Source organism: Pipistrellus hanaki (genome assembly GCF_964339955.1).
Source record: "Pipistrellus hanaki genome assembly, chromosome: 5".
Classification (NCBI taxonomy): Eukaryota; Metazoa; Chordata; class Mammalia; order Chiroptera; family Vespertilionidae; genus Pipistrellus; species Pipistrellus hanaki.
In genome coordinates, this window is record NC_140507.1 from 10,609,982 (window position 1) to 10,635,033 (window position 25,052).

The 25,052-nt window shown below is 37.0% G+C and overlaps 1 protein-coding gene across 3 annotated transcripts; it reads right to left on the reverse strand.

The window, feature by feature from the left end:
• HMMR (hyaluronan mediated motility receptor) lies at positions 1-24,864 on the reverse strand. 3 transcript variants are annotated; one of them, XM_084884028.1, is made up of 18 exons: positions 24,737-24,864; positions 21,010-21,108; positions 20,135-20,214; positions 19,312-19,356; positions 16,620-16,808; positions 15,523-15,609; positions 15,334-15,434; positions 13,873-13,947; positions 13,560-13,738; positions 12,697-12,845; positions 10,993-11,207; positions 7,689-7,805; positions 5,378-5,524; positions 4,729-4,881; positions 4,543-4,642; positions 3,710-3,886; positions 2,361-2,523; positions 1-1,807 (listed from the first exon to the last, which is right to left on the reverse strand). In XM_084884028.1, the coding sequence occupies exons 1-18, from the start codon at positions 24,780-24,782 to the stop codon at positions 1,788-1,790; spliced, it is 2,142 nt and encodes a 713-aa protein (XP_084740154.1). In that variant the 5' UTR covers positions 24,783-24,864; the 3' UTR covers positions 1-1,787. The 3 variants fall into 3 exon arrangements, with proteins under 3 accessions (XP_084740154.1, XP_084740155.1, XP_084740153.1); XM_084884029.1 differs by having other exon boundaries at positions 12,697-12,842; positions 19,312-19,359; XM_084884027.1 differs by having other exon boundaries at positions 19,312-19,359.
• Positions 24,865-25,052: the final 188 nt, after the last annotated feature.

A 25,052-nucleotide genomic window follows, 5' to 3' on the forward strand; every position in this document is an offset into this window, starting at 1 on the left:
TGTGTGTGTGTGTGTGTATAGGGTAGGGAAAGGAACTATAAATTTAATTCCTGTTACTCCATCTTTAATAAAAACAGGAGTCTTGAACTATTTGATTTTATTATACAAATTTCCTAATTTCTACATTTCCTCTGAACTTAATTAAAATGACATTTAAAAATTCAACTATCTGCCGAGACTGGTTTGGCTCAATGGATAGAGTGTCGGCTTGGGGACTGAAAGGTCCCGGGTTCGATTCCGGTCAAGGGCATGTACCTTGGTTGCGGGCATATCCCCAGTAGGGGGTGTGCAAGAGGCAGCTGATCGATGACTCTCTCTCACCGATGTTTCTAACTCTCTATCTCTCTCCCTTCTTCTCTGTACAAAATCAATAAAATATTTAAAAAAAAAAAAAATTCAACTATCTATCAAGTTCCAATAAAATCATTTATTGTAAAAAGCTATTCTGATTGTAATAATCTCTGTTGGTCCCTCAAGGGAGAGATATTATTTTAAAAGGTGGATTATCATGTACTAACTGTGTAAATCAGAAACTTTAGATGGAGTATTACCACTCTCTAAGTGGTATACTACCATTTGTAATTCTAGAGAAGGTAGGTAGGGGAGGGCAGAGATAATAAATATACCTTAAATAGAAGCATTAATGTAACTTCATATAATATGAGTTAATGTGTGACCTTTATTTCACATTTCAGTAATACTAATCCAACGTCCAGCAGTCAGACCAATGGCAAGCAGGAGAAGAAAAATTCTCCAGTTAATTAAGTGCTCTCCCCCTCCTAGGAGCATGCGGTGCCTTTCCCACCCCCCTCTTTTTCACACATAGGCCCGCATCTCCTAAACTCTAAGGGTCCCCTTGAGACTTGCAACTAGGGTAGCAGTGGGTAGCAACAACTCATCCTGGGCTAACCCTGCGTCTGTTCCCAAGGTCCCCTTTCCTTTGACTTTTCCTTGAGCCAATGCAGTTCTGCTGAGGCTCTCCTGCTGTTTCTTCTGACCTACACCCTTCCTTAGTTCACTCTTCCCAGCTTTAATAAACATTCTCTCAAAATAAAGAAGTTATTTCCGATTTTTAGTGTTTCTCAGATTTTCAACTTATCTAAAAATTAAGTGCAGAGTTTGTTTCAAATGCAGATTTTCAACCCAAAATTCAAGATTTTAATTTAATAGGACTGGGATAGAGACTAGAAATATGCAAATTATTGACCAGCCCAGTGACTGATAAGAGATGACTATGGAATTAAGTATGTCCTTACTTCTTGCTTGAACTGGATAAATGGATGATGGGTAAAACACAGTGAACATTTTTAGGAGAATAATGTAGAATCAAGAACAAGCCAAGGTGTTTTGTCTTAGGTTAAGAGGTTCAGATCAGAAAAGCCATCCAGGATGAAACTAAAAAACCTGGGTATTAGAATCCTGAAACCACCTTTAGTTTCAGAATAGTGGAGTAAAAACATAAAAGTGATTTTTAAAGGAATGCTGATTGATGGGACGAGTTGTAAAGCTGGAAAGCCACGCAGAAGGTTTAGAATGAAGTGATGAAAATGAACAGCTGGAAGGAGGTACTGACAGGAGAAAATAAAATGTCAGAAGACATATGGGTAAAAACGTTGAACTTGCTTTCAGATACCTAAAAATAGAAAGTTAATATTAAATACATTTAAAAAGTATTCATTACAAACATCATAACTACAGCAACAACAACAAGAATAATAAAAATAAAATAATCTTCAACTTGGTTTTTCAGATCATCACTTGCATGATTCTTGAAACTCCATAGGAGCTCAACAGCAATTTGTATTGCCTGCAGGGATTATTGAAGAGAGGTGTCAGTGTCCTAAGGCAACACCAGTTCATCAGTCAGTACAAACTAAAAACAGGCATCTACCATCTTTTGTAAGGCGCACGAAGCAATATTCCCATTCTGTAACAGTTTTATTTATATTCCTCATTCACTGTTTCAACCCATTTTGATTTATTGTCAATAATGATACCAAGATTCACAATCAAGATAGAACACCTACTTCTCCAAAACTACAAATCAGACATTGAGGATAAAATGCTAAAGGTGTGCTTCAGGGAATAGTTCTGGTGGGGGGAGTGGGTAGGAGCAAAAAAGTCAGACAAGGCTTCAAGGAAGATGGAGTTTCAATGGGCTTGAAGGACAGATGGGATCTGTAGATATGGAAAATATAAAGTATGGAAAAAGGAAAGGAAAGGCATTTCACTCAAAAATATCAATTTCTTTCATGTCAGAAACTAAAAAATTTGTCAGTTCATAAAAATGTTTAATTTGCTAAATGCTCTAAAAGCAAATCCAAAGGAAGATGACACTTCTATGCATCCCCATTTCTTACCTTCCTTTAGTGGGGTTTTTGGAACAAAATTTTCTTTACTTTCATGAAGAAAAGCCTTTGAAGGATCAAAGCGTCTGATGCCCAGAACTTTATTCAACTCTTCCTGAAGGTTTCTCTCACTTTGCTTTATTTTAGCAAGCTGAGAACGGAGCTTTGACACCTCCTGTGTAAAAAAAAAAAAGAAAAAAATAGACAATAAACAATTAGTTAAGATCAAATTGGTAAAATGTGTAACCAACGTTACTGAAAAATTCCAAAGTCCCTCAGATATCAAACCAAATGGCAAAAATCACTATTGGATAAAGGCTTTAAGACTATGAAGTTAGCCCGGCTGGCGGGACTCAATTGGTTGGGCATCGTCCTATGCACCCAAAGGTTGCTGGTTCTATTCCTGGTCAGGGCACATACCCGAGTTGCAGGCTCCATCCCTTGTAGGTTGGTGTGCAGGAAGTAGCTGATCAATGCTTCACTCCCACACCAATGTTTCTCTCCCTTCCCCTCTCTCTAAAATTCAGTAATAAATGCCAATATCAACTTCCAGCATGAGGACCTGAGGGGCTCCACTGACCTGCTTTCTAGTGAAGCTAACCATCAAGAAAAAGGCAGGAAGTATATTAGTGGTGGGAGGGAGGAGTGGATGAGAAGATAGGGAGATAATAACTAAAGGGTTTCATTTTGAGGTAATAAAAATGTTCTAAAATTGACTATGGTGATTGATGGCTGTAGCTATCTATACATATACTAAAAACCACTGAGTTGTATACATTAATGGTGTGTGAGTTATATTTCAATAAAGCTGTTAGAAAACTTAAATATCTAACTAGTTTTGAACACTGCCTATCTTTATAGCATTTACTTACATCAAGGATTTTTCTGCTTTACAAATAGAAATGGATATGAAACCTTTCTGAATTTTTCCAATCATTTTTTTTAGGGAGAATAAAAGAGAGGGGAAAAGACAGAGAAAAATATTGATGTCAGAGAGACACATGATTTGTTGCCTTCCACACATGCTCCAACCAGGGCTAGGAACTGAGTCTGCAACGGAGGTATGTGCCCTTCACCATAATTGAACCCGCAACCCTTCAGTTTGTGGGGCAACCCTCTAACCACTGAGCCAAATTGGCTAGGGCTCTAGTAATTTTCAATATACTAATGAAGTAGTTAGAAAATCTGAGAACATTACTACCCATCTGGTCAACACTCTAAAAGACAATAAATCCTTAATTGTTAGATGGATTATCACTTTTTTCTGATACCAAAGTTCTTCATTTTACTTAAATGTTATAAATAGAATAAAAAAATACCCCATCCCAATATCTTCAGTAGGACTGTGTTATTTTACAAACCGATTTGAGTTGGCTATTTTCATCTTTCAACTTCACAACATGCTTGATTTTTTGCTTGAGATTTTGATGGCCCAACAATTTGGCATAGGAATCTCTTAGTTTATTTAGCTGGTCCTGAGCTGCACCATGTTCGTTCAACAAAGCCTGTTTCTCTGCCTCAAAGGCATCCAGTTGTAGCTGAAAAATAGTGTTGTTGTTTGTTTTTTTTTAAATATAAAGTTAAGACTTAAAATTCTTAAACCTTACTTGTCTATATAAACTATATATACAAGACAAAGTTAAAAGAAAATGAACAAAAACAAATTTTGTTGACATATTCTCAGAGCTCTCCATAAATGAGACTTTTAAAAAAAATTTAGTGTTTTTCATTTCAAAGATCATAAAAACAGAAAGAAACAAGAAGTCTAGGCTGGCCAGCCTAATTTTTATCATCTGGATCATATTATAACCAGAACTCATAATGTACTGAAGTGCCAAGATTAGCATCTATTCTTTGGCTATGTTAAGATCTGTATGTTAATTTGAGATACATTGAGAAAGATCACAACAAAATAATTATCACAATTTTACATAGATTAATGATAAAAAAAAAAAAACTTCTATGCTATTAACTTTAAGTCTCTCACTAGGAGGTATATTCTAGACTATAAAGGCTTTATTAAAAAATGTATGCATAATAATTTGACAACATTTATAAGCCTTCTTCAATAGGAAATTAAATTGGCACTAGATGCACAGCAAAATGGTCTTTCAGAAAAACCAAGTCACTGTCCTGTCCTGACAAAGCGAATAACTAAAACAAACATGAGTAAGCTTAGTCCTACTTAACACACCTGAAAAGGCTTTGTTTTATTATATAGTTCTTCATAAAGGAGACGCCACTTATTCATTTCCTCAGTTAATTCTGCCATTGTATTTTCTTTTCCAGCTTTTCTGTAACAGAAAATTAAATTAAAGTTATAAAGTATTCAAAAAAATGGACTGAGGTGTGTGGCACCGGGGTTCGGAAGTGGGATTACCTTGCTTCTTTCTCTTCCAGCTGCTGCTTGAAGTCTTCCCCTTGCTGCTTGAGCTGGTTCTCCAAATCACTTATTTTTTGGAGAGAAGAAACTGTGATTTCTTTAATTTCTGCTTCTTTAAGTGCTGCTCTGGTCTGCAGATCTAGAAGCATCCTTGGGTTTGAGAGAGAAGAGTCCACTAAACATTTTACGGCCATTTTAATTCTCTTTTTGTTCTTTTCCATTATTATTATTTTTTAATTTAAGGACCTTCTTGAGAACTTTATATTTTTAAATAAATTCTTTCTTAAAGTATATTTTTTATTATTGATTTCAGAGGAAGGGAGAGGGAGAGAGAAACAGCAACATCAATGGTGAGAGAGAACCATGGATTGGCTGCCTCCTGCACACCCCACACTAGAGCTCAGGCCTGAAACCTGGGCATGTACCTTGACTGGGAGTCCAACAGTGATCTCCTGGTTCATAGGTCAATGCTCAACCATTGAGCCAGGCCGGCTGGGCTTAACTAAATTCTTCATTTGCAATTTGAGATCACCGAAAGCAAGCCATGAAACGAACTACAACTTCTTGCATACTTGGTAGCTGGCTTTCAACAACATTGTCCTATGGTTTGAGGGCCACAAGTACGGTTTTAGTTTTACTTACATACCTTGCATATTCTTGGTTTGAACTCTTAGTTGCCAATATCTGATGCTGAAGATCCTCTGCACTTTTCTCGGCCTTGGCCACTTTTTCCTTAAGTGATGAGTTCTCCAGCTTAAGATCTTCTGTCTCACAAGCTGTTAATACTTTATAGCTTATTAACAAGAAGAATAAGTTAACATATACATGACAAATATGTAGCTAATGAATTTATAGTTTATAAAATTTTAGGTAAAACAAGAAAAACATCTCAGTATCTATGTATGCACGTATACACGTAAGAATTCAATGTTCTGAGGTCAGTGCTAATGAGCTTATATTGCATAGGCTTTTCATTCAAATAAAAAAATCCAGTGACTACTATGTGTAGGAAGTACACATATAGAGATTAAAAATATCAACTACCAAACAGGAAAATTACTCTAAAACAAAAATTCTACAATCTGTGCACTTTCTGGCAGAGTTTATGGTCTTGTGGGGAAGATAGGAAAATGCCTCTCCATGTTTTCCCAAAATATTTGAAAAAATATGTATATAATTAAATTTGTGGTAAGAGTTATGAAGAAGAACTACAGAGCTCCTTAAGCTAATACAACAGAGTACCCTACCTTTTGGTTGATGATTCAGAAGAGGCCTGAGGAATTCAGTTAAGCTGAGACATGATGGATAAGGAAGATTTTGCCAGGCAGTTAGGACAAAGTATTTCAGAGAGAAAAGATGCTCAGAGGCAGGTAGACTATAGTGCATGAAAAGATGAGACTGCAGTGCTACTAAAATTGGAATAATACAGAGAAGATTAGCAACCCTGTGTGAGGATGGTACAAATTCCATATTTTAAAGCAAAACACAAAACAGAAAGAAAAAATATGAGCCTGGAGCCTAATAAATGAAGCAAGGGCAGAAGCTAGAGTGGACTGAGGCCATTCATCACTGCAGAGCACCATGGGGTTACCTGCGGTCTCTACGTGTGTGGACTACTCTGGAGACATGTGGAGAATGGCCTGGGCAAGGTGCAGGGGTGCCACATTGGAAGAGTTAAATAAAAGACAATTATCAGTCCCGGTGAGTGGAAAAGGCTTTAACTAAGGAGCTGGCAATGGAAAGATGTGAGATCTCTTTTGGAGGCAGAATTTCAAAATTCCAGAAATAGATTAGGTGTTAGGAGAAAGGAAGAGAAAATGATCAAAGATGACACTAAGATTTATGGAGTGAGAAGTTAGTAAGATGTTACTGACTGAGATAAAAAAGAATGAGACTAGAGGTAGAATAGAGAGAAGAGTTGTTTTATTTTATTTTATTATTTATTTTTTTAAAAATATATTTTATTGATTTTTTACAGAGAGGAAGGGAGAGAGATAGAGAGCTAGAAACGTCGATGAGAGAGAGTCATCGACCAGCTGCCTCTTGCACACCCCCTACCGGGGATGTGCCCGCAACCAAGGTACATGCCCTTCCGGAATCGAACCCGGGATCTTTCAGTCCGCAGACCGACGCTCTACCACTGAGCCAAACCGGCTTCGGCGAGAAGAGTTGTTTTAGACACATTACTACTGGAAGATAGTCAGGTATCTACTTGGAGATGTCAAGTAGGCAACTGGGTAGGTGGGTACAGAGCTGAATGGAGACATGTGATCTGAAGAAATAAACTTTAATGGCATTAGCATAGTGATGGAGAGTGGATTCATAGAATGGCTAAGGCACTATCTTTCAAAGTAGCAAGAGGGGAAATCCCTTTTCAGGATTGAGAACAGCACTAAAAATCGCCTAATACAAAATTTATATAATTTATATTTCTGCTATGACAGAAAAATTATAATTAAAATAGATACATATACATGATAAGTGTGTGAATATGTGTATTACATATATCACATGAAGGAGATCACTAGGAAAGAAGGTACTATTCAATAAACAGACAATAGGCAATTCATTATCCACATGGAAAAACAAAAATAAATTTGATCCCAATATCACTACACACAAAAATCAGTTCTAGGTGAAAAAGTGAAAAGAGAAACTGAAACTTTTAGAAGAAAAATAGGTGACTATGTTCTTTGGGGCAGAAAGAAGTTCTTCAATGAGATGCAAAAGTGTTCACAAAAGAATCTACAAACTCAGCCACATTAAAATCAAAGGGAAATTACTATACATACTAAGACTAACGTGCAGCACTAAATGCCCATTTATGGTTGGTCACTATGGAATTTAAAGTGATACCAATAATTTTATTTGTGCAATTGATTTTGTTGTCCAGTTTTCCCTAAGTACCCCTCCCTGCTCTTATTATGTTTGCAAGTACAGGCAGCCAATAAAAATACCTTTCGAACTGAGCAGTAACACCTCCCAGGTTTTGCTCTGCAGTATTACACCTTTCCTGCAAAAGCAGGGTGGCCTGAGTGTGAGCGGCTTTACTTCTCTCCAGTTCCGCTTCTTTCCTAAGAAAAAAGGAACAAAGAAAAGATAAGCTACTAGCTACAAATCATTGCCCTAAGAAAGAGGTGAGTATTTACCTTTGAATCCCAAACCTTCCTGTTTACATCAGCTAGTGGATAGCTTAGATGAAAATTTATGGACTACTACACTAAAAGCATGGTTAGTATCTTTTCTGTTCTTTTTTTTACATTTTTTTCATCTTCATTTACTTACTTGCACATTTATCTTTTTATATCACATGTGTGTATGTATGTAGTTTTGGGGGAAATAAGATAAAAAGACTCAAATAGAATCTTAATAGCAAAAGCTAAGAATGTGAAGAATTACTAGTTAAAAAGCATTTGTACTGAATAAAATTTAATTTCTATGTATAGACATTTAAGAAATACTTAGCACAATTAAAGATACTTTGTTTTAAAAGATATAGGATTATGTAGATTTGTTTTGATTGTATCAATAATCCACATTATAAATTGTTCTTTGAAGATTCAAAAACTTATTAAATAAATAACATGTATTACAAAATTATATAATTTTTAGATATGCTTATGAGATCTTTTAAAGAATATTTGGAACTAAAAACTATAAGTAAGAAGCATTATTCACTTATAGATTAAGTTTGACACTGAGACAAGATAACAGGTGGTCAAATTCATTCTGTAATGAGTAGGAGACTTAAAAAAAATATACACACAGCAGCTAAAAGCAGTCAAATCACACTAATGGGTTTTAAAAAAAATATTACCTTTCCTGCCCCCTAGAGGAATCACTTTCAACTACCTTAGTTTTTCTTTTTAGCATAAAATTTCAAGGCTGGAATAGATGAACCACAGAAACAAACTCATAAAACTATTTTAAATATAATTAAATAGAAAATTATGGAGATTAAGATTATCTTGCTCATAGTCACACAACTAGTAGCAAAATATTTATCTCCTGACCTCTCGACAGTTCTATGACTCAGAATACATGATTATGTCAACTTTCTTTCTGAATATGAAATCATCTCCTCAGGCACTTAAAGCACCTGCCCCGAGACTGGCTGTAATATAGAACAATCCCCTAATTACATTTGGTACTGCTCCTGCCAAAGCAGGTATATATAAAACCTTGGTGTGCTTTTTAAAAATTTACATATTTATTTTACTTTAATTTTTTTTAATAAATATATTTTATTGATTTTGTACAGAGAGGAAGAGAGAGAGATAGAGAGTTAGAAACATCGATGAGAGAGAATCATCGATCAGCTGCCTCTTGCACACCCCCTACTGGGGATGTGCCCACAACCAAGGTACATGCCCTTGACCAGAATCGAACCCAGGACCCTTCAGTCCCCAAGCCGACGCTCTATCCATTGAGCCAAACCAGTTTCGGCTATTTTACTTTATTTTTTAAAACACCATTTATCCCTTCTAGTTGTTTCTTCTTTTAAATCACTAAGCACTAAACAACAACAACAACAAAAAACCACATACAAAAAACAAAAAACAGAAAATTAATTAATAACAAATGTATTTCAACAAGAGATATTCACAGTTCTAGACATATTTATTACATGTAGGCTCATGTCTAGTCTATGCTAGGAAATTTTATAGTGATGAAACCCCAAGGATTTAAATAATATGATTATTTTATTTATAATTTGAACTCAATGGCTAACTGGACTTTTTTTAAATTTATATTTTATTGATTTTTTACAGAGAGGAAAGGAGAGGGATAGAGTTAGAAACATCAATGAGATAGAATCATCGATCAGCTGCCTCCTGCACACCCCCTACTGGGGATGTGCCCGTAACCCAGGTATATGCCCTTGACCAAAATCGATCACGGGACCCTTCAGTCCACAGGCTGACGCTCCATTTATTGAGCCAAACAGGTTTTGGCTAATCTGGACATTTTAAGTAAATGTAGTGAAGGACACATAACATGATGAAAGCAATATGGAACTAGAGTAAAAAAAGAAAGCATGAGATCTCAGTCTTTTTATTTCTAATAATACATTTATTTTTTTTTAAGATAAATGTATTTTAAGATAAATGTTATTTATTTCAGAGAGACTAAAAAAGAGGGAGAGATATATAGAAACATCAATGAGGAGAATCATTGATCGGCTGCCTCCTGCACCCCCCAAATTGGGGATCGAGCCCGCAACTCTGGCATGTGTCCTGACCCAGAATGGAATTGTGACCTCCTGGTTAACAGGTTGACACCCAACCACTGAGACACACCGGCTGGCCATTTCTTAATTTTAATGTTTCCCAGTTCTAGTTATTTTTTTCCCCATTTTCTTTTTTTTTAAAAAACACACATATTTTTATTTATTTCACAGAGGAAGGGAGAGGGAGAGAAACATCAATGATGAGAGAGAATCAGATTGGTTGCCTCCCGCACGCCACCTATTGGGGATGGAGCCCACAACCCGGGCATGTGCCCTTGACTGGAATCAAACCCGGGACCGTTCAATCTCCAGACCGATGCTCTATCTACTGAGCCAAACCAGCCAGGGCCCCATTTTGCTTTTTGATTGTTATTTTTGAAGTGTTTGTACTCCCTCAAAACATTAAAAATATAACTCACATTATGTAAATTGATGTACACATATACAAAAATGGAATTGTGTCTTATTAAATGGTGAGAAACTTAATTTGGGGGAGTATTTTTTCTAAATCTATTATTATTTTAACATTAATGTCCTATCATTTTTAGAAAATATGAGAGTAATTATAGGATCCACAAAATTTTGGTCATTTAAAAAAAAAGTATTCTATTGATTTTACAGAGAGGAAGAGAGAGGGAGGGAAATATCGATGAGAAACATTAATCAGCTGTCTCCTGCTCGCCCCCTACTGGGGATTGAGCCAGCAACCAAGGTACATACTCTTGACCAAAATCGAACCCAGGACCCCTCAGTCCACGGGCCCACACTCCATCCACTGAGCCAAACAGGTCAGGGCTGGTCATTTTTGAATTAAAACTCTTAAAATCACTGGCTTTAAATAAAGAAGGGTTTGGCTTTTATTTAGGGTCTTACTTATCTATATATACATCCTATGCATGTATTTTCTCCTTACTTGCAAAATAATTCTAACCTCACCTACTTGCATGATTGATATGAGAATCCTGAGAATGTATTGGCAAAATACTTTGTAAAATCTGGAATCATATGTGTAAAGTCCTATTAATACAAACCCTTTCAGTTTTTCTTCCAGAAGTTTCAGTTCTTCAGCTCTAGCTTTAGTCTCTTCTTCCAGCTGCTTAACCAACTGTTCAGATTTTTCCTCCTTTTGCTGTAATTTATCTAGCTCATCCAGAGCTTGCTTTAATTCTTCCTCAAATAGATTCTTCTCTTTCATCATGTCCTCTTGAAAAGAACAGAGCTTCTGCTGAAGACTAGAAGATAATTCCTACATTCAACAGAAAACCACCAACATTATTCAAAAGGTTTAAATAATTTAATAATGTGTGAGGTTTTACTAAGGACAGACAAATGTACATGTAATGAAGTAAGAACATCAAATTCAAGATCCTCAAGGAAATTGGAAAAAAATATGAAGATATCATATTCACTTTGTCAGGGAGTATATCCTATAACTTGTCAACATTGTGATAAATGTTACTTTAGTCTTTTTCCTATGAAACACATATACACAAACCTACTTCTTGTAAAACTAAAATTATATTCTACAACTGGCTTTTTAACATATTTTTGTCATATGACATTATATAAAAAGGACTATGATTTCAATGCTATATAAAAATATTTTAAAGTTATATGAGTACACACCAATAAAAAGATAAATATAAGTAAATCATGATTGTAAAAAATTTTGACATCATCAATAAAGAAAAAATTGCCTTGACTGCTCTCCACCCCAATCTTACTTTCCCCATTGCAGAGATAACCACTACTTTGATATATTTGCTTTAAGGTCTTTTCTTATTATTTATATAATACTTCTTAACATATGAAAGATAAATACTGTGTATATAAAAGTCATTTAAAAAAACACAAAAATGGTTATTGAGATTTTTAAGTTGGTATATACAGATCTACTTAATTTCTTTAGTTTTTGTAGATTCTTCAACAATATAATATTTATATAATATTGTCCAACTCTCAACAAGGGTCTTTTTTTTTAATCAAATGTTTAAATTTGTGCCCATCATATAAGAGAAAAAGAAAAAAAAAGGATTTTTATTTCTTTGATTACTACTAAGGTAGAACATCTAGTAACTTTTATAGGCTCTCTAAATTTCTATTTCTAAGAATTATGTATTTCCATCCTATGCCCATTCTTTCTTAGTGGACTTTTTTCTCAAAGACATGTAAAATGTTTTTTGCATAACTTGGATTATAAGAAATTTTCCCTTTTCTCATATAATATATGCTTTTTTTCAACATAACTGTAAAGGCCTATGTACAATAATACTCTAACAACAAGAGTGTGCTGGAAAAGGTTTTTAAACAATTTCCTTATTTTGCTTCCTCTGTTGATTATAATTTTTCACATTATCAATAATCTTGTGGTAAACATTAAAAAAGTTATTATTATTTTATTTCAGAGAAGGGAGAGAGAGAGCAATAGAAACTTCAATGATGTGAGAGAATCATCAATTGGCTGCTTCCCGCATGCCCCCTACTGGGGATGTGCCCTTACAAGAAGTGAACTGTGACCTCCTGGTTCATACTTTGACATTCAACCCTGAGCTACACCAGCAGGGAATTAACCCTTTGCAGTTAAATCTGCTGCATAACTATAATTATTTCCTCAGGATAAAATTCTAAATATAGAATTGGTGGATCACAGGATATATATACAATTTGAAAGTGTTCTGACCACAGGGAAATGCATGACATAAGTACTAGTTTTATTTTACATTGTAGAAAACTACCTTCTCTTGTTGCAGAAGTGAATCAATTTGCAACTCTTTTTGCTGTAGCTTTTCATGTTCTTGTTTTTCAAGAATTAACTTCTCTTTTAAGTTTTGTATTTCAGAATTCAGATGTTCATCCCGTTCTCTGTCCCTGTTGATGAGGTCTTCTAGAAAAGAGAAACGTTAACAATGCTGAACACAGATTATGGAAAATAGCTTTGAACTACCCAGATCCCCATTATATTTCATTATACATACGTTCCATTAACATACATAGCATGTTAACAGTGATCAAGTATTTTCAAAGGAAAAAAAAACCTCTTCATTTATATCATATTCTACATGTCATATAATGATCCCCCACACCTACTTCTTTGTACCTACCAACTTTAAATGGTTACCAAATGGAGAAGTCAAATAATGCAAAACTGTATATGTTTACAAGATAAGCAAAATATTAAATAGAACATACATTATAAAAGACTAAATTCTCAGCCGAGACCGGTTTGGCTCAATGGATAGAGCGTCGGCTTGGGGACTGAAGGGTCCCAGGTTCGATTCCGGTCAAGGGCATGTACCTTGGTTGCGGGCATATCCCCAGTAGGGGGTGTGCAAGAGGCAGCTGATCGATGATTCTCTCTCATCGATGTTTCTAACTCTCTATCTCTCTCCCTTCCTCTCTGTACAAAATCAATAAAATATATTAAAAAAATAAATAAATAAATAAATAAATAAAAGACTAAATTCTCATAAGTAGAACAGAATTTTTTTGTTGTTTACATAATTATTTTAAAAAGTTGTTTTTAAACATAGCAGTGCTTTTCTTAGATGCTGTATGTAGTACTTAGCTGAAGACAGTGATACTGCAAACACTTGAATACCTTTTTCTTTTTCAAGTAGCTGACATTTAGCATTCAGGTCTTTTACTTGTTCAGACAACGTAACAATATTTTCTTCAAGAGACTGCTTAAGGCTTAACACTTCACAATTCTTCTCTTTCAAATTTTCTTCTAACTGGGCAATGTCTAGCTTGTATTTTTCCACTTGATCTGAGGCACAACTGCATTAAAACAAACTATTTTGAAGAGCACATCTATTTAAGCATAGGAAAAATTAACTGAACAGAAATGAAAATGATGTATTCATCACAATTCAACAAAATGAGGCCCGATTTAAAAGCACTTTTGATATTACCTTATTTCTTCAATGTATTCCAAGAGTTTTTCAGTTTCAGATTTTTCATCAATCTTTTCTTTCTGTATTGAAACACTAAAAAAAGGGTGTGTATATTAATACATACAATGAGCACACATGGTGCTTATTCTGTACCAGATACTGCTGTATCAGGCAGGTTGATGCCAGAGTCTAAACTCTGTGACATCTCAAGTTGGCAGTTTAATATTTGCAAGTAGGAGACCTAAGTTTTTTTTAAGTGAGAAAGCTTTCCAAATATACACCGACAAAAGGGCCGTGATAATGAGAGTCATCGTCTACAGCGCTCCAGGTGACAGAAATAATCTTTTTGGTAGCTTTCCTGGCTTCCCCACCCACCACACATACAAAAGAGCATCTGTCTGCCATAAAGCCTTTGTTCCAGGCTGCCTTAATGCAATTACTTATGTGTTTACCTCCTCCAAACACTGCAATTTAAGCAAAGGGCAAAAGACTTAGAGACCTTACAAAAGAATATATATGAATGATCTATTATAAAGATATAATCGACATTAACAGCATATAAATTAAAACCACAAATGAGATACTACTTCACAGGTACTGCAAGGGCTGAAATCGCACTGACATCAAATGTCGGTGAGGGTGTGGAACCACTGAAACTATGATACATTGCTAACTGTGTAAAATGGAGTGCAAAATGGTTCATCTGCTTTGAGTTTTTGAAAATGTTATAGATATACCCTGTGACCCAGGAATTCCATTCTTATTTACTCAAGAGAAATAAAAGCATATGTCCACAAAGGGCATATATAGCAGTCTCATTCATAATAGTCAGAAACTGGAAACCCAAATGTGGATCAACAGGAGAACAGTAAACAGATGGAGGCTTATAAATACATGCCTACAATAATAAATGTGCCCCCCCCCCGCCCCAAGCCAAACTAATTTATGACAATGGAAGTCAGAGAGTGGTTGCGGGGTGGGGGGCATTACCCAGGGAGGAGCAGGAACAGCAGGCATGGAAGAACTTTGTGAAGGGATGGCAGTATTCTCTACCATATTCGGGTGGTGGTTATTCAGGTACATACAACTGTCAAGAGTCATCAAACTGACTACTTGTGATCTGTGTATTTTATTGTATGTCAGTGAAAGGCTAGAATTGTGCATTAATCACAGGCTCCCATACCAGTGCTTCTCAATTCGGATCAACTTGACCACTACCACAAGATTAGGCTATTAGAAAGCTTTTGAGGTCTCTCCTCATCACTGATACAGAAGATGTACACAAGTAATAATAGTCGTATATCTTTTCAGCCTAAACTGTTTAGGAATGAGTAAGTCTCAATTATCACTTGGGAAAAGAAATAAGGCAACGAGAGAAATAAGGCCATGAGGTAAGTACTGTGGGAAGGTTAACATCCCAGAAAGAAAAGCAGATGAGAGCAGTGAATCCGGAATGAATGCTTTCCTTTAGGCACTCACAGTTTCCCCTCGAGCTGTGCTACTTTCCCTTGAGACTCTTCCAGGTTCTTCTGGGTGACATGCAATTTCACCTCCATGCCTTGTTGTTTAGCCATCATACTCTACACAACAGAAACATGTTGCAGGAAATAAGAAACCGTTCAGACCTGCAGAACCAGACCCAGCACACTCAGCAAAGGCGTCACTCACCCTCATCTTAGCTTCTCTTTTGTTTTTAAGCTTCATCAGCTCAAGGCTTAGAATCCTCAGGTTCTTCTGGTTGCTATCTTCTGAAAACTAAGTACAACAAACATGGAAAAGATTCAGAAATATTTTCTGTTAAATTATATAACGAATCGTTGACGTATTGATTACTATTGATTAGTACCAGTTGCTGGGACTGTTATTTGCCTGCAGTATATTCTGACAGAGCAAACAGCCTTTGATGAACCAGGATTACTATTCACACTATTGTTCTTGTCCCTCCTTCTCCTTCATGTGACTTTCTGGTTTATTTCTGAAAGTAGTTTGGGTGGTCACCTACCTCTATATATTGGCAAGTTCTTTGCAAGGGTCTAATAAAAACTTCTTGGAGAGGATTTCATAAAGGGTGTTTGCTTAACAAAAATGCATTTAAATTGCCTGGTCTGCTTTGAAACATATGAGCGGTACAGAGTCTATCCAAGGCCAACTACATCAGATCTCCCTGGATGGGGCCCGGGAATCTGTTCCCATGGTTAGTTCCTATGCAGTCTCACTCCCTTTGTAAGCAAAGAGCCCAGCACATAGGCCGCGAATAAATGACTCTGAAACTCAACAGTGAGTTACAGCTTCCTTCTACTTCTGTAAAAAGCGAAATGACTATGCTAAGACCTATTAGTACTGATAAACACAATTCACTGATTGAACATATTGATTCATTTTGCACTTTATTCCCAAGAGGATTTGAGATGGAAGCAGGCTATCATACTACTCATTGTTTCAAAGGGAGATCTTTAAAGGACCTTCTAGATGTAAATGCTGCAACTTTGGTTAATGTTCTTATTTCTGGAGGTTACTTTGAAAGAGGATGAGAAAATGTCAGGCATTAAAACAAAAAGTAGCATGTTTGTTTATAAATTCTTATGTGCCAGGCAACATAATAAAAAAGATACTATAATGATTCCTACTGGAAGCAGCTTAATATTTAAGGTACATTTAGAGAAGGAAAAAAGACTAAATTAGAGTCTAAAATTCCCCCAAAAAATAGTGTATGAGAAAAAATATGTTTATTATTTATCCAGTTGTCCATCTTGCGGTCCAAATACCTTAGATTTGAGTAGCTCGTTAGTCCTGGTTAACTCAGTGAGCTGCTTTTCCAGCGAAGCGTTGCTCGCAGAGAGAGATGTTTTTTCCCTGACCGCAGCGCTGAGCTTTGCTTCCGTCTTCTCCAGCTCAGCTTCCAGGTCCTGGAGGCGCTTGTCCTGAGTCCCGCGTTCCTGCAGGAGGACGCGAATCTGGGTGGAGACAGGTGAGGAAGGAAGGATACACAATGAACACAATGCCAGCGTAACTACCTGCTACTGATCAGTAAAACATTCAAGCTCCAGGAAAATCTCTTACTGTGACACCATGCTCTGCGTGAACAATCATATTTAATTTATGACACATCTTAAAAATCTGTAAGCATTGCCTGGCCACTGTGGCTCAGTGGTTGAGTGTCAAACCATGAATCAATTCTCAGTTCGATGCAAGAGGCAGCCGATTGATGTTTCTCTCTCTCTCTCTCTCTCCCTTCCTCTCTTAGTATAAAATAAAAAAAACACTTTTTTAAAAGGTCATTTCAGGAGGAAGACATAGGCTTCAATTTGTTGTGCACTTACATAACTTTAAAATTTAAATAGCATATACTGACAAACGTAAAAGGGAAATAGATGAATTCACAGAACTAAAATTTTAAAAATACCTCTCTTAGAAACTAATAGAATAATATCAGTATAAATATTTGAACGGGACTATTAACCACCTTGAACTGACATATATGGACTATTATACCTAACAAGTGCATACATATTTTTTTTAGTGCACAGAAAACATTTACCAAACTAGACTCTTTGCTTGGTATGAAAGTAACAAGAAAGCATAGCTGTAGTAAGTCACATGAAAAATATTTTATATTCTCACTGGCTTTGTATTTATTCTAATCTCAGTACTTTAAGCCAACACTGCTTAACTAAAAATGTATTAAGCATCACTTATGTGAACTAGAGGCTAGGGACTGACTGGACTTTGAGAGTCCCTACCATAAGATTTGCAGTGCTTAAATTATTGTTTATAACTGGTGTTTTTAGCATAGTATTATACAGTCGAAAAACAAACACTGAGATAATCTACATCACACTTTTTGCAGCTAAAGAAGCTTAAGTTAAGGAAAAAAAAAAAGGGTTTGTAAACTCAAATACCTACGTGGCTAAACACAAAACATAAACAAGAGAGCCAGGTGAGGGTTGAAGAGCAAGTGTGGGGGATCTAAAGAGGCAGCCCTGCACAGGCCAGGAGGGGAATGTGGGAACAGTGTTTTCAAATCTGCTTTTGGAAAAGAAGGCGAAAATCTGAATTTGTTTTGCATGAAACTTTCCATTTAAATACTGACAACCAATTCAAGTTAAAAAAACAACAGCAAATATTTTGGGGCTTAAATAGAGCTCTATTTGCTAAAAATCTCCATTTTAAAAGATTATCTGACCCAAATGACCAGTTCTAATCCTGGAAATGCCACTTATCTGCAATCTAACTGAGATTCACCTATTACTGCTCCCCCACTCCATTCATCCCTTTTCATGTATCCTCAATAAAATGATAGCTGCAAGGCTGGTGTGACTCAGGGGTTGAGTGATGACCTATGAGCCTGGAGGTGACAGTTCGATTCCAGGTCAGGGCCTATGCCCCCGTTGCAGGATCGATCCCCAGTGGGGGGTCTGCAGGAAGCAGCCAATCAATGATTCTCTCTCATCATTGATGTTTCTATCTCTCCCTCTCCCTTCCTCTCTGAAATCAATAAATTAAAATATAAAATGATAAAAAAAAAAATAAATAAAGTGATAGCCAATATTATTAAAAATAAATACAAAAGGATCAGATTAACCAGGGCTGAGATTTGCAAAGTTACCTTGATATATTCTTGGTCCTAAACCAAAATTTTACTGTAATCAACAAAAAGTTTTAATATATCAAAAAGAATATGTCCACCAGAAAGAGTCAGTAATGGAAACATGGGTAAATTAATGGCAGAAAAGCAGAGCTGGCAGTGACCAGCTTAGCCCTGCTTAGGGAAGTGAGTGGGTTCTTTAGGTCAGCTCAGCTCAATAGGAACTTCTGCCATGGTGGAGATGCACTACCCAGTATGGTAGCCTCCCCTCACATTGGGCTATTGGACACTTGAACTGTGACTAGTGCAACTGAAGAACTGAGTTCTTAATTTAATTTCTTTAAATAGTAGCATGTGGTAAGTAATACCATGTAACAGGGCAGCCCTGACTCATTTTATGCTTGAGGGAGGCCTATATCACTGGTGCAGAGGAATGCATCAGATTACCAGCACTCTATCACAATTCAACTAGCTTGCTAGGACTTTATGCTCACTAAGCAATTCCCTAGTTAGTCATTGTCTTAACATGCAGAGTAGCTTACAGGAAAAGTAAATGTAAATACTGCATCTACATATAATTGTAGTAAACCAACATTTTGATTTTTTGTTATCATTTTTTCATTAAATGGGTTATCCTGAAGCTGTCCCTCACTAAGCTAACAACTTGACTTTGCCAGCATCCCACACAGACACCCAGGTTCTGATATGGGGTGCCTAAGCCAAGGGATGATTACCCTGTAGGCACTGGTCTGATCCAGTGTGACTCCTCAAACTACAACAGAATCCCTGTCTCTTAATTCTATGTAATTCTCTTTCCATTATACACAGCACATTTATTCTTTATTTTTCAAGAAGTTGAAAGCATTGCTTACCTCTTTTTCCAACATCTTCAAGTCTTTATCATTCTTTTGAGATTCCTTCTATTTAAAAGTCAAAGAATAGTGATAATCAAATTTTAGTGCCACAATCATCATAGCTGAATTTTATTTTGAATTATCAGAAAAGATTAAGGATTCCAAACAGTTAATTTATATTTTAAATTATTCCCTGAGTCTATTAAACACTTTGTAGGTGACTTAGTAAATGAGGGAAAAGGTTCTTTAAATCTCAAAATATTTCAGACTTAAAAGTTTTAATCTCAGTCAAATTAGATTTTTTTTTTTTTCCTTAAAAAAGTCCAGGGATGTCCTACTGGTTTGCCTCAGTGGATAGAATATTGGCCTGTGGACAGTAAGGCACCAGGTTCGATTCCGGTCAAGGGCATGCACCTTGGTTGAGGGCACATCCCCAGTAGGGGGTGTGCAAGAGGCAGAAGATTGATATTTATCTCTCATTGATGTTTCTAATTCTCTATCCCTCTCACTTCCTCTCTGTAAAAAATCAATCTACACACACACACACACACACACACACACACACACACACACATATATATATATATATGTAATTATTTTTTTTAAAAGTCCATGAAAAAGAACAGAGGAGCTTTATGAATAAAACTACTGACTGCTTCTTTCTAATGTTAATCAGCAATACGGTTTGAATTTTTAATTATGCTATCTCATAAAGAAAAGAAATTTAGAAAGAGAAATCAACTTAAAGTTACAGATCCAAAGAGGGGGGAAAATTCAAAGAAATAAAGACAAACTGAAATGGTTCAGTTCATAAAACGGGTAGAACATAAGATCATCTCACCTTTAATCCCAAAGTCTTAACTTTTCTTGCTGAAGCAGGCAAGGTGGTATCTTTGTCAACAGTAAGATTTTGTTGAGATTCTGCAATAAATTGTACCACAGACAAAACACAATTTCAAAATTTCTTATTGCAACTATCAGTGAAGCAATATAATGTTATTCTTTTCTTGGCTGTATATTTCTCCCATCCAAGTACTAACCAGGCCCGACCCTGCTTAGCTTCCGAGATCAGACGAGATCGGGCGCCTTCAGGGTGGTATGGCTGTAGACTCTTGGCTCTATATTTCTAAATAATTAGTTGCACAATATATTTTACACATCTAACATTTTTCTGATTTTCCTAATGTTCCCTGACAGAAGGCTAAGGTAATTAACAAAAAGGGAAACGAGCCCTAGTTGGTTTGGCTCAGTGGATAGAGCGTCAGCCTGTGGATTGAAGGATCCCAGGTTCGATTCCCCTCAAGGGCACATGCCAAGGTTGCTGGCTGGATCCTCAGTAGAAGGCATGCACAAGGCAGCCAATCAATGATTTTCTTGATCATTGATGTTTCTATTTCTCTTTCCCTCTCTCTTCCTCTCTGAAATCAATAAAAATATATTTTTTTAAAAAAGGGAAATGACATATCTATGTTGAGTGTTCTGTACAATTTTCCTGATTATACAATAGTGTAATGATAAAAGCATTATTCTGTAGTTGGCTCTCATAAATCCATCAAATACAAACTTATTATTTTTCAAATACAAAAACTTAACCATACCTTTTAATTTCACATTTTTAGAAATACCATAATAGCTTTAAATGTATGTACTATTATTCATAACTTTAAAACTTATGAGATCATATAACCATCATTTTAGTATTTTGGGATTCAGTACCTTTTTGTTTTTTAAATCTTTGTGATTTCTGAAAGGATACTGGTCCTTTCAATACTTCTGAAGTCTTCACATCATAAGCACCTGGAGATGGTGCACAACCTAGAGGAAACAGAAAACATTAATGATTCTTCTAATGTCATTTAGAATCCTAAGTTAAAACATGCAAAGTAAAGTGAGTAATATAAATGAAAAAAATGCTATAAATAGACACTTGGTTCTTTCAAATGTAAAAATAGCACCGTTTTGATCTGAGGAACAATATCAAGTTCCCAAATGCCCTTTATTTCACTTGGGCCAAAGGAATACAGGCAACTGAGCAAAAGAGCAAAGACAGTCTTGGGATGAACGTTATGAAAGAATAAGCAACATGGTTTTCTTTTTAAGGATTGACTAGGAAAAATAATATATTTGGAATCAATGCTATTCAGAGTCTTTGAGGTTAACTTTCATCAGATTCTAGAAATGAAGCAAATAAAAGTGTCAAGCCCTCAAGAGTTAGCCTGGAAAAAAAAATGTAGTGTGACAATTTATCTCTGCCTAATATCAATACATCAAAAAATTGATAACGCCATAGACTATATTTCTATGTCTCAGACATTTATATTTTATAACCTCATGTAAGTAAACTAAGTCCCAAATTAAAGGCATTTCAGAGTGCTTATGCATAGTAAAAGTAAGATCTGGCTCTCAGGACTAAGAATAACAAAAATGTCATTAGCACAAAGCTTTAGCTGATTGGAAATCAATGGCGTTATACTATTCTCTCTCTCTCTCTTTCTATATATATATATATATATATATATATATATATATATATATATATATTTTTTTTTTTTTTGATTTTTTTACAGAGAAGAGGGGGGAGGGATAGACAGTTGGAAATATCAATGAGAGAGAAACATTGATTAGCTGCCTCCTGCTCACTCCCCACTGGGGATGTGCCTCCAACCAAAGCACATGCCCTTAACAGGAATCAAACCTGGGACCTTTCAGTCTGCAGGCCCACGGTCTATCCACTGAGCCAAACCAGTTCGAGAGTAAATACCTTTTATGACCACTCATTGGATAAGCTCCTGTATGCCACCACTTGCAGTGTTCTAGGTAACTTGGGTAATAAGAATCCAAAAAGTTGATCTAGGGTTTTTCCACCATACTCCTGGAGGAAAAAACGAAGGTCCGCTGCTGGAGGGGCTAAGAAATGTCATATCCTGCCCTAGCTAGTTTGGCTCAGTGGATAGAGCCTTCGCCTGCTGACCACAGGGTCTGGGTTTGATTCTGATCAAGGGCATGTACCTAGATTGCAGGCTCCTTCCTGGCTGGAGCCCAGATAAGGGTTCATGCCGGGGGCAACCAATCAAAGTGTTCCTCTCACATTGATGCTTCTCTCTGTCTTTCTATGCTCTCTAAAAATCAATGGAAACATATCCTCAGGTGAGGAAAGGAAAGAAGGAAAGAAGGAAGGAAGGAAGGAAGGAGGGAAGGAAAGAAGGAAGGAAGGAAGGAAGGAAGGAAGGAAAGAAGGAAGGAAAGAAGGAAGGAAGGAAGGAAGGAAGGAAGGAAGGAAGGAAGGAAGGAAGGAAGGAAGGAAAGAAGGAAGGAAGGAAAGAAGTAGCACATCTCCTGAGGGTTCCCAGTCTGTGAGAGGGGGCAGGCTGGGCTGAGGGAACCCCCCACTGCGCAAATTTTTGTGCAGGGGGTCACTAGTTTGAATAAAAAATGGGGCTTATTAACTAAAATAACATCAACAAACAAGGACAGGGGGAGGTGGGGATCAGAAAGGCATTTCACAGAGAGAATGTCATTCCTGGAATCCAGGCTGAGCAGAGGCAGGCTTTTGGGGTAAGGGTAAGTTAAGAATCTTAGAGTGGCTCACACACTAAATGTTATACTATTCTCTGAAAAGCTATTTACTTCCGAGTTTCATGCAAATAAATAGGAAAAGCAGGAGTTTGACAATCACAAAGCAACTCCTCCTATCCCCTAAGTGTTTTTCAAATGGGATGATAAGAGCTCATGGGTACATCTTCACTAGCATTTTTTAAAAAGCGAAACAATAGAAAATATCCGTGTGACTCACACACAGCAAATTTTTCTCTGAAACCAATAAAAATATATTTAATAAAAACACAATAATCGGAAGCCAACACAGGCAGTGAGGCAATGCTTTTGTATGCACATAAACAGTCTATGCACTGCATTAAATAAATGCTTCAAACTTCCAGAACTTTTTAGTTTTTCTTCCACCTTGAATGGCTAGTTCACCTTCCGTTTTGTCTGGCTAACTCTCACTTATCCTTCTGATCTCAGCCTGATGTCATCTCTTCCAGTTTCCTCTGAACCCTCCAATCAGGTTATAGCCACCACATAGCAGCCTGTGTGTATCATTCCTATCATTGAACTCCCCAGTTTTGCAAAAAGGTGCATGCTCTTATAGTGTACTTATCCATTTCCCCACATTAGACAATGCACTATCCATCTCCCTCATCAGACTAACTGTTTGGAGGTAGAGACTGTCTTAATCATGACTGTATCCCCAGGATTTAGTTCAGGGTGGAGATAAGCAGTGTGGTGAATACACAGACAGTCACTAGGGATGTGGCAAAAGGAAGAGGATTTTGCCATCAGCCAGATTAGGATTCAAATCCAACTTTGTCTGCCAATCCATAAACATCACTATGTGCCAGATACAGTGTAGTCATTGGGAGAAGATGATGAATAAGAACATTTGCATTTCCATATTGTCTTACAGAGATTAAAGACAGTGACCATTAAGTGTATGTTATAATGGACAAATCATGGTTCAGCTCTACCACTTACAGGCTGCTCGGTACAGTTACAAAAACCCTCAGTTTTCTCATCTGTAAAGGAAGGACAGTATCAGCACCTTCCTCATTTGGCTGTTGGAAAAAATAAACCAGATCTAGGAGGAAAAATCTTAGCACAGTCCCTGCATAAAGTTCGCCTGTCATAAATGATGGTCTTACTGACCACATGCAAGGTTTCCTGGTTATTGCACTTAGGCCCTGCAGTGGTTAAGAGCACAGGATGGAAATCAAGGAGGCCCGGTTTGGTTGTGTAACGCAGGAAGTCTAAGTCTTGGTCATTTTATTAGTAACATAATGAATAGGATCAACTCTCTGGGATGTTGGGGAATTAAAACAGAACTAATAATCTATGTAAAGACCGTCCATATTAACTGCCATTCCTTCATTTATAGTGTTTCTGATACTCCCACAATTTTACCACCACAAACTGCCTTTACCAGCCTTCTTTCCTTTATGCCTGAATGGAACATCAAAAAAAGAAATCCACACGGACAGACAAAATAGCATGGTCAGGTGTTTGTTTGTTTTTAACCGCAACTTCCACACTGGACCATCCAATAGCTACCCACGCTTTCTCACACCTATTCTTTCTCTCTGATTCAGTGTCCACACAGCCCTGTTTATAGGCTGTATTCTCTCTAACGGAGCGGGAAGCTCCATGGGGCAGACACCTTGCGTCGCTCACTGCTATATTCTTATTATCTAAATATCTAACTTATGCTTGGTATGTAGTAAATGCTTAATATGTATTTAAGAAGAAAAAAACACACACGAATCAACTGAATGAACCCCAAGCCAGCCCTAAAATCGCCTCCAATTAATTGCCCTCTGACAGAGGGACCGAAAGGGGGCAAGGGGCGTGAGAGCAACTCCGGCCCCCCAGTCCCTTCCCCAGTACGCACCGGAAGGGTCATTGAATCGCTTCAGGGGCGCCTTGGGAAAGGACATGATGACCACCGGCTCCACAAACCCAAGGGAACCAGCGTCCCTCCGCCGCCTCCCGGGGCCGATCCAGGCAGTACTGGTTTTCAAATTCAAATCTCCCGGCTCCTTACCCGCCCACCCCGGCGTGAGCCAATCGGAAAACCAAAACCCTGAGCGCACCAATCCAGGAAAGGAACACGAAAGGGGCATGCGTACTCAGCTCTCGCCGCACCCAATCAGGTAGCTTGTGCGTCTAGGCTACCAGCCTATAGAAGCCCACTACCGCCTTCACCG

Excerpts from the sequence above, each read along its gene's own strand:
- HMMR (XM_084884027.1), bottom strand. The coding sequence starts at position 24,782 with ATGTCCTTTCCCAAGGCGCCCCTGAAGCGATTCAATGACCCTTCCG. Across the intron at positions 4,643-4,728 it reads CTGGAAGAGAAAGAAGCAAG|AAAAGCTGGAAAAGAAAATA; the intron begins GTAATCCCACTT and ends TTTCTGTTACAG. Across the intron at positions 3,887-4,542 it reads ATAAAACAAAGCCTTTTCAG|CTACAACTGGATGCCTTTGA; the intron begins GTGTGTTAAGTA and ends ACTATTTTTCAG.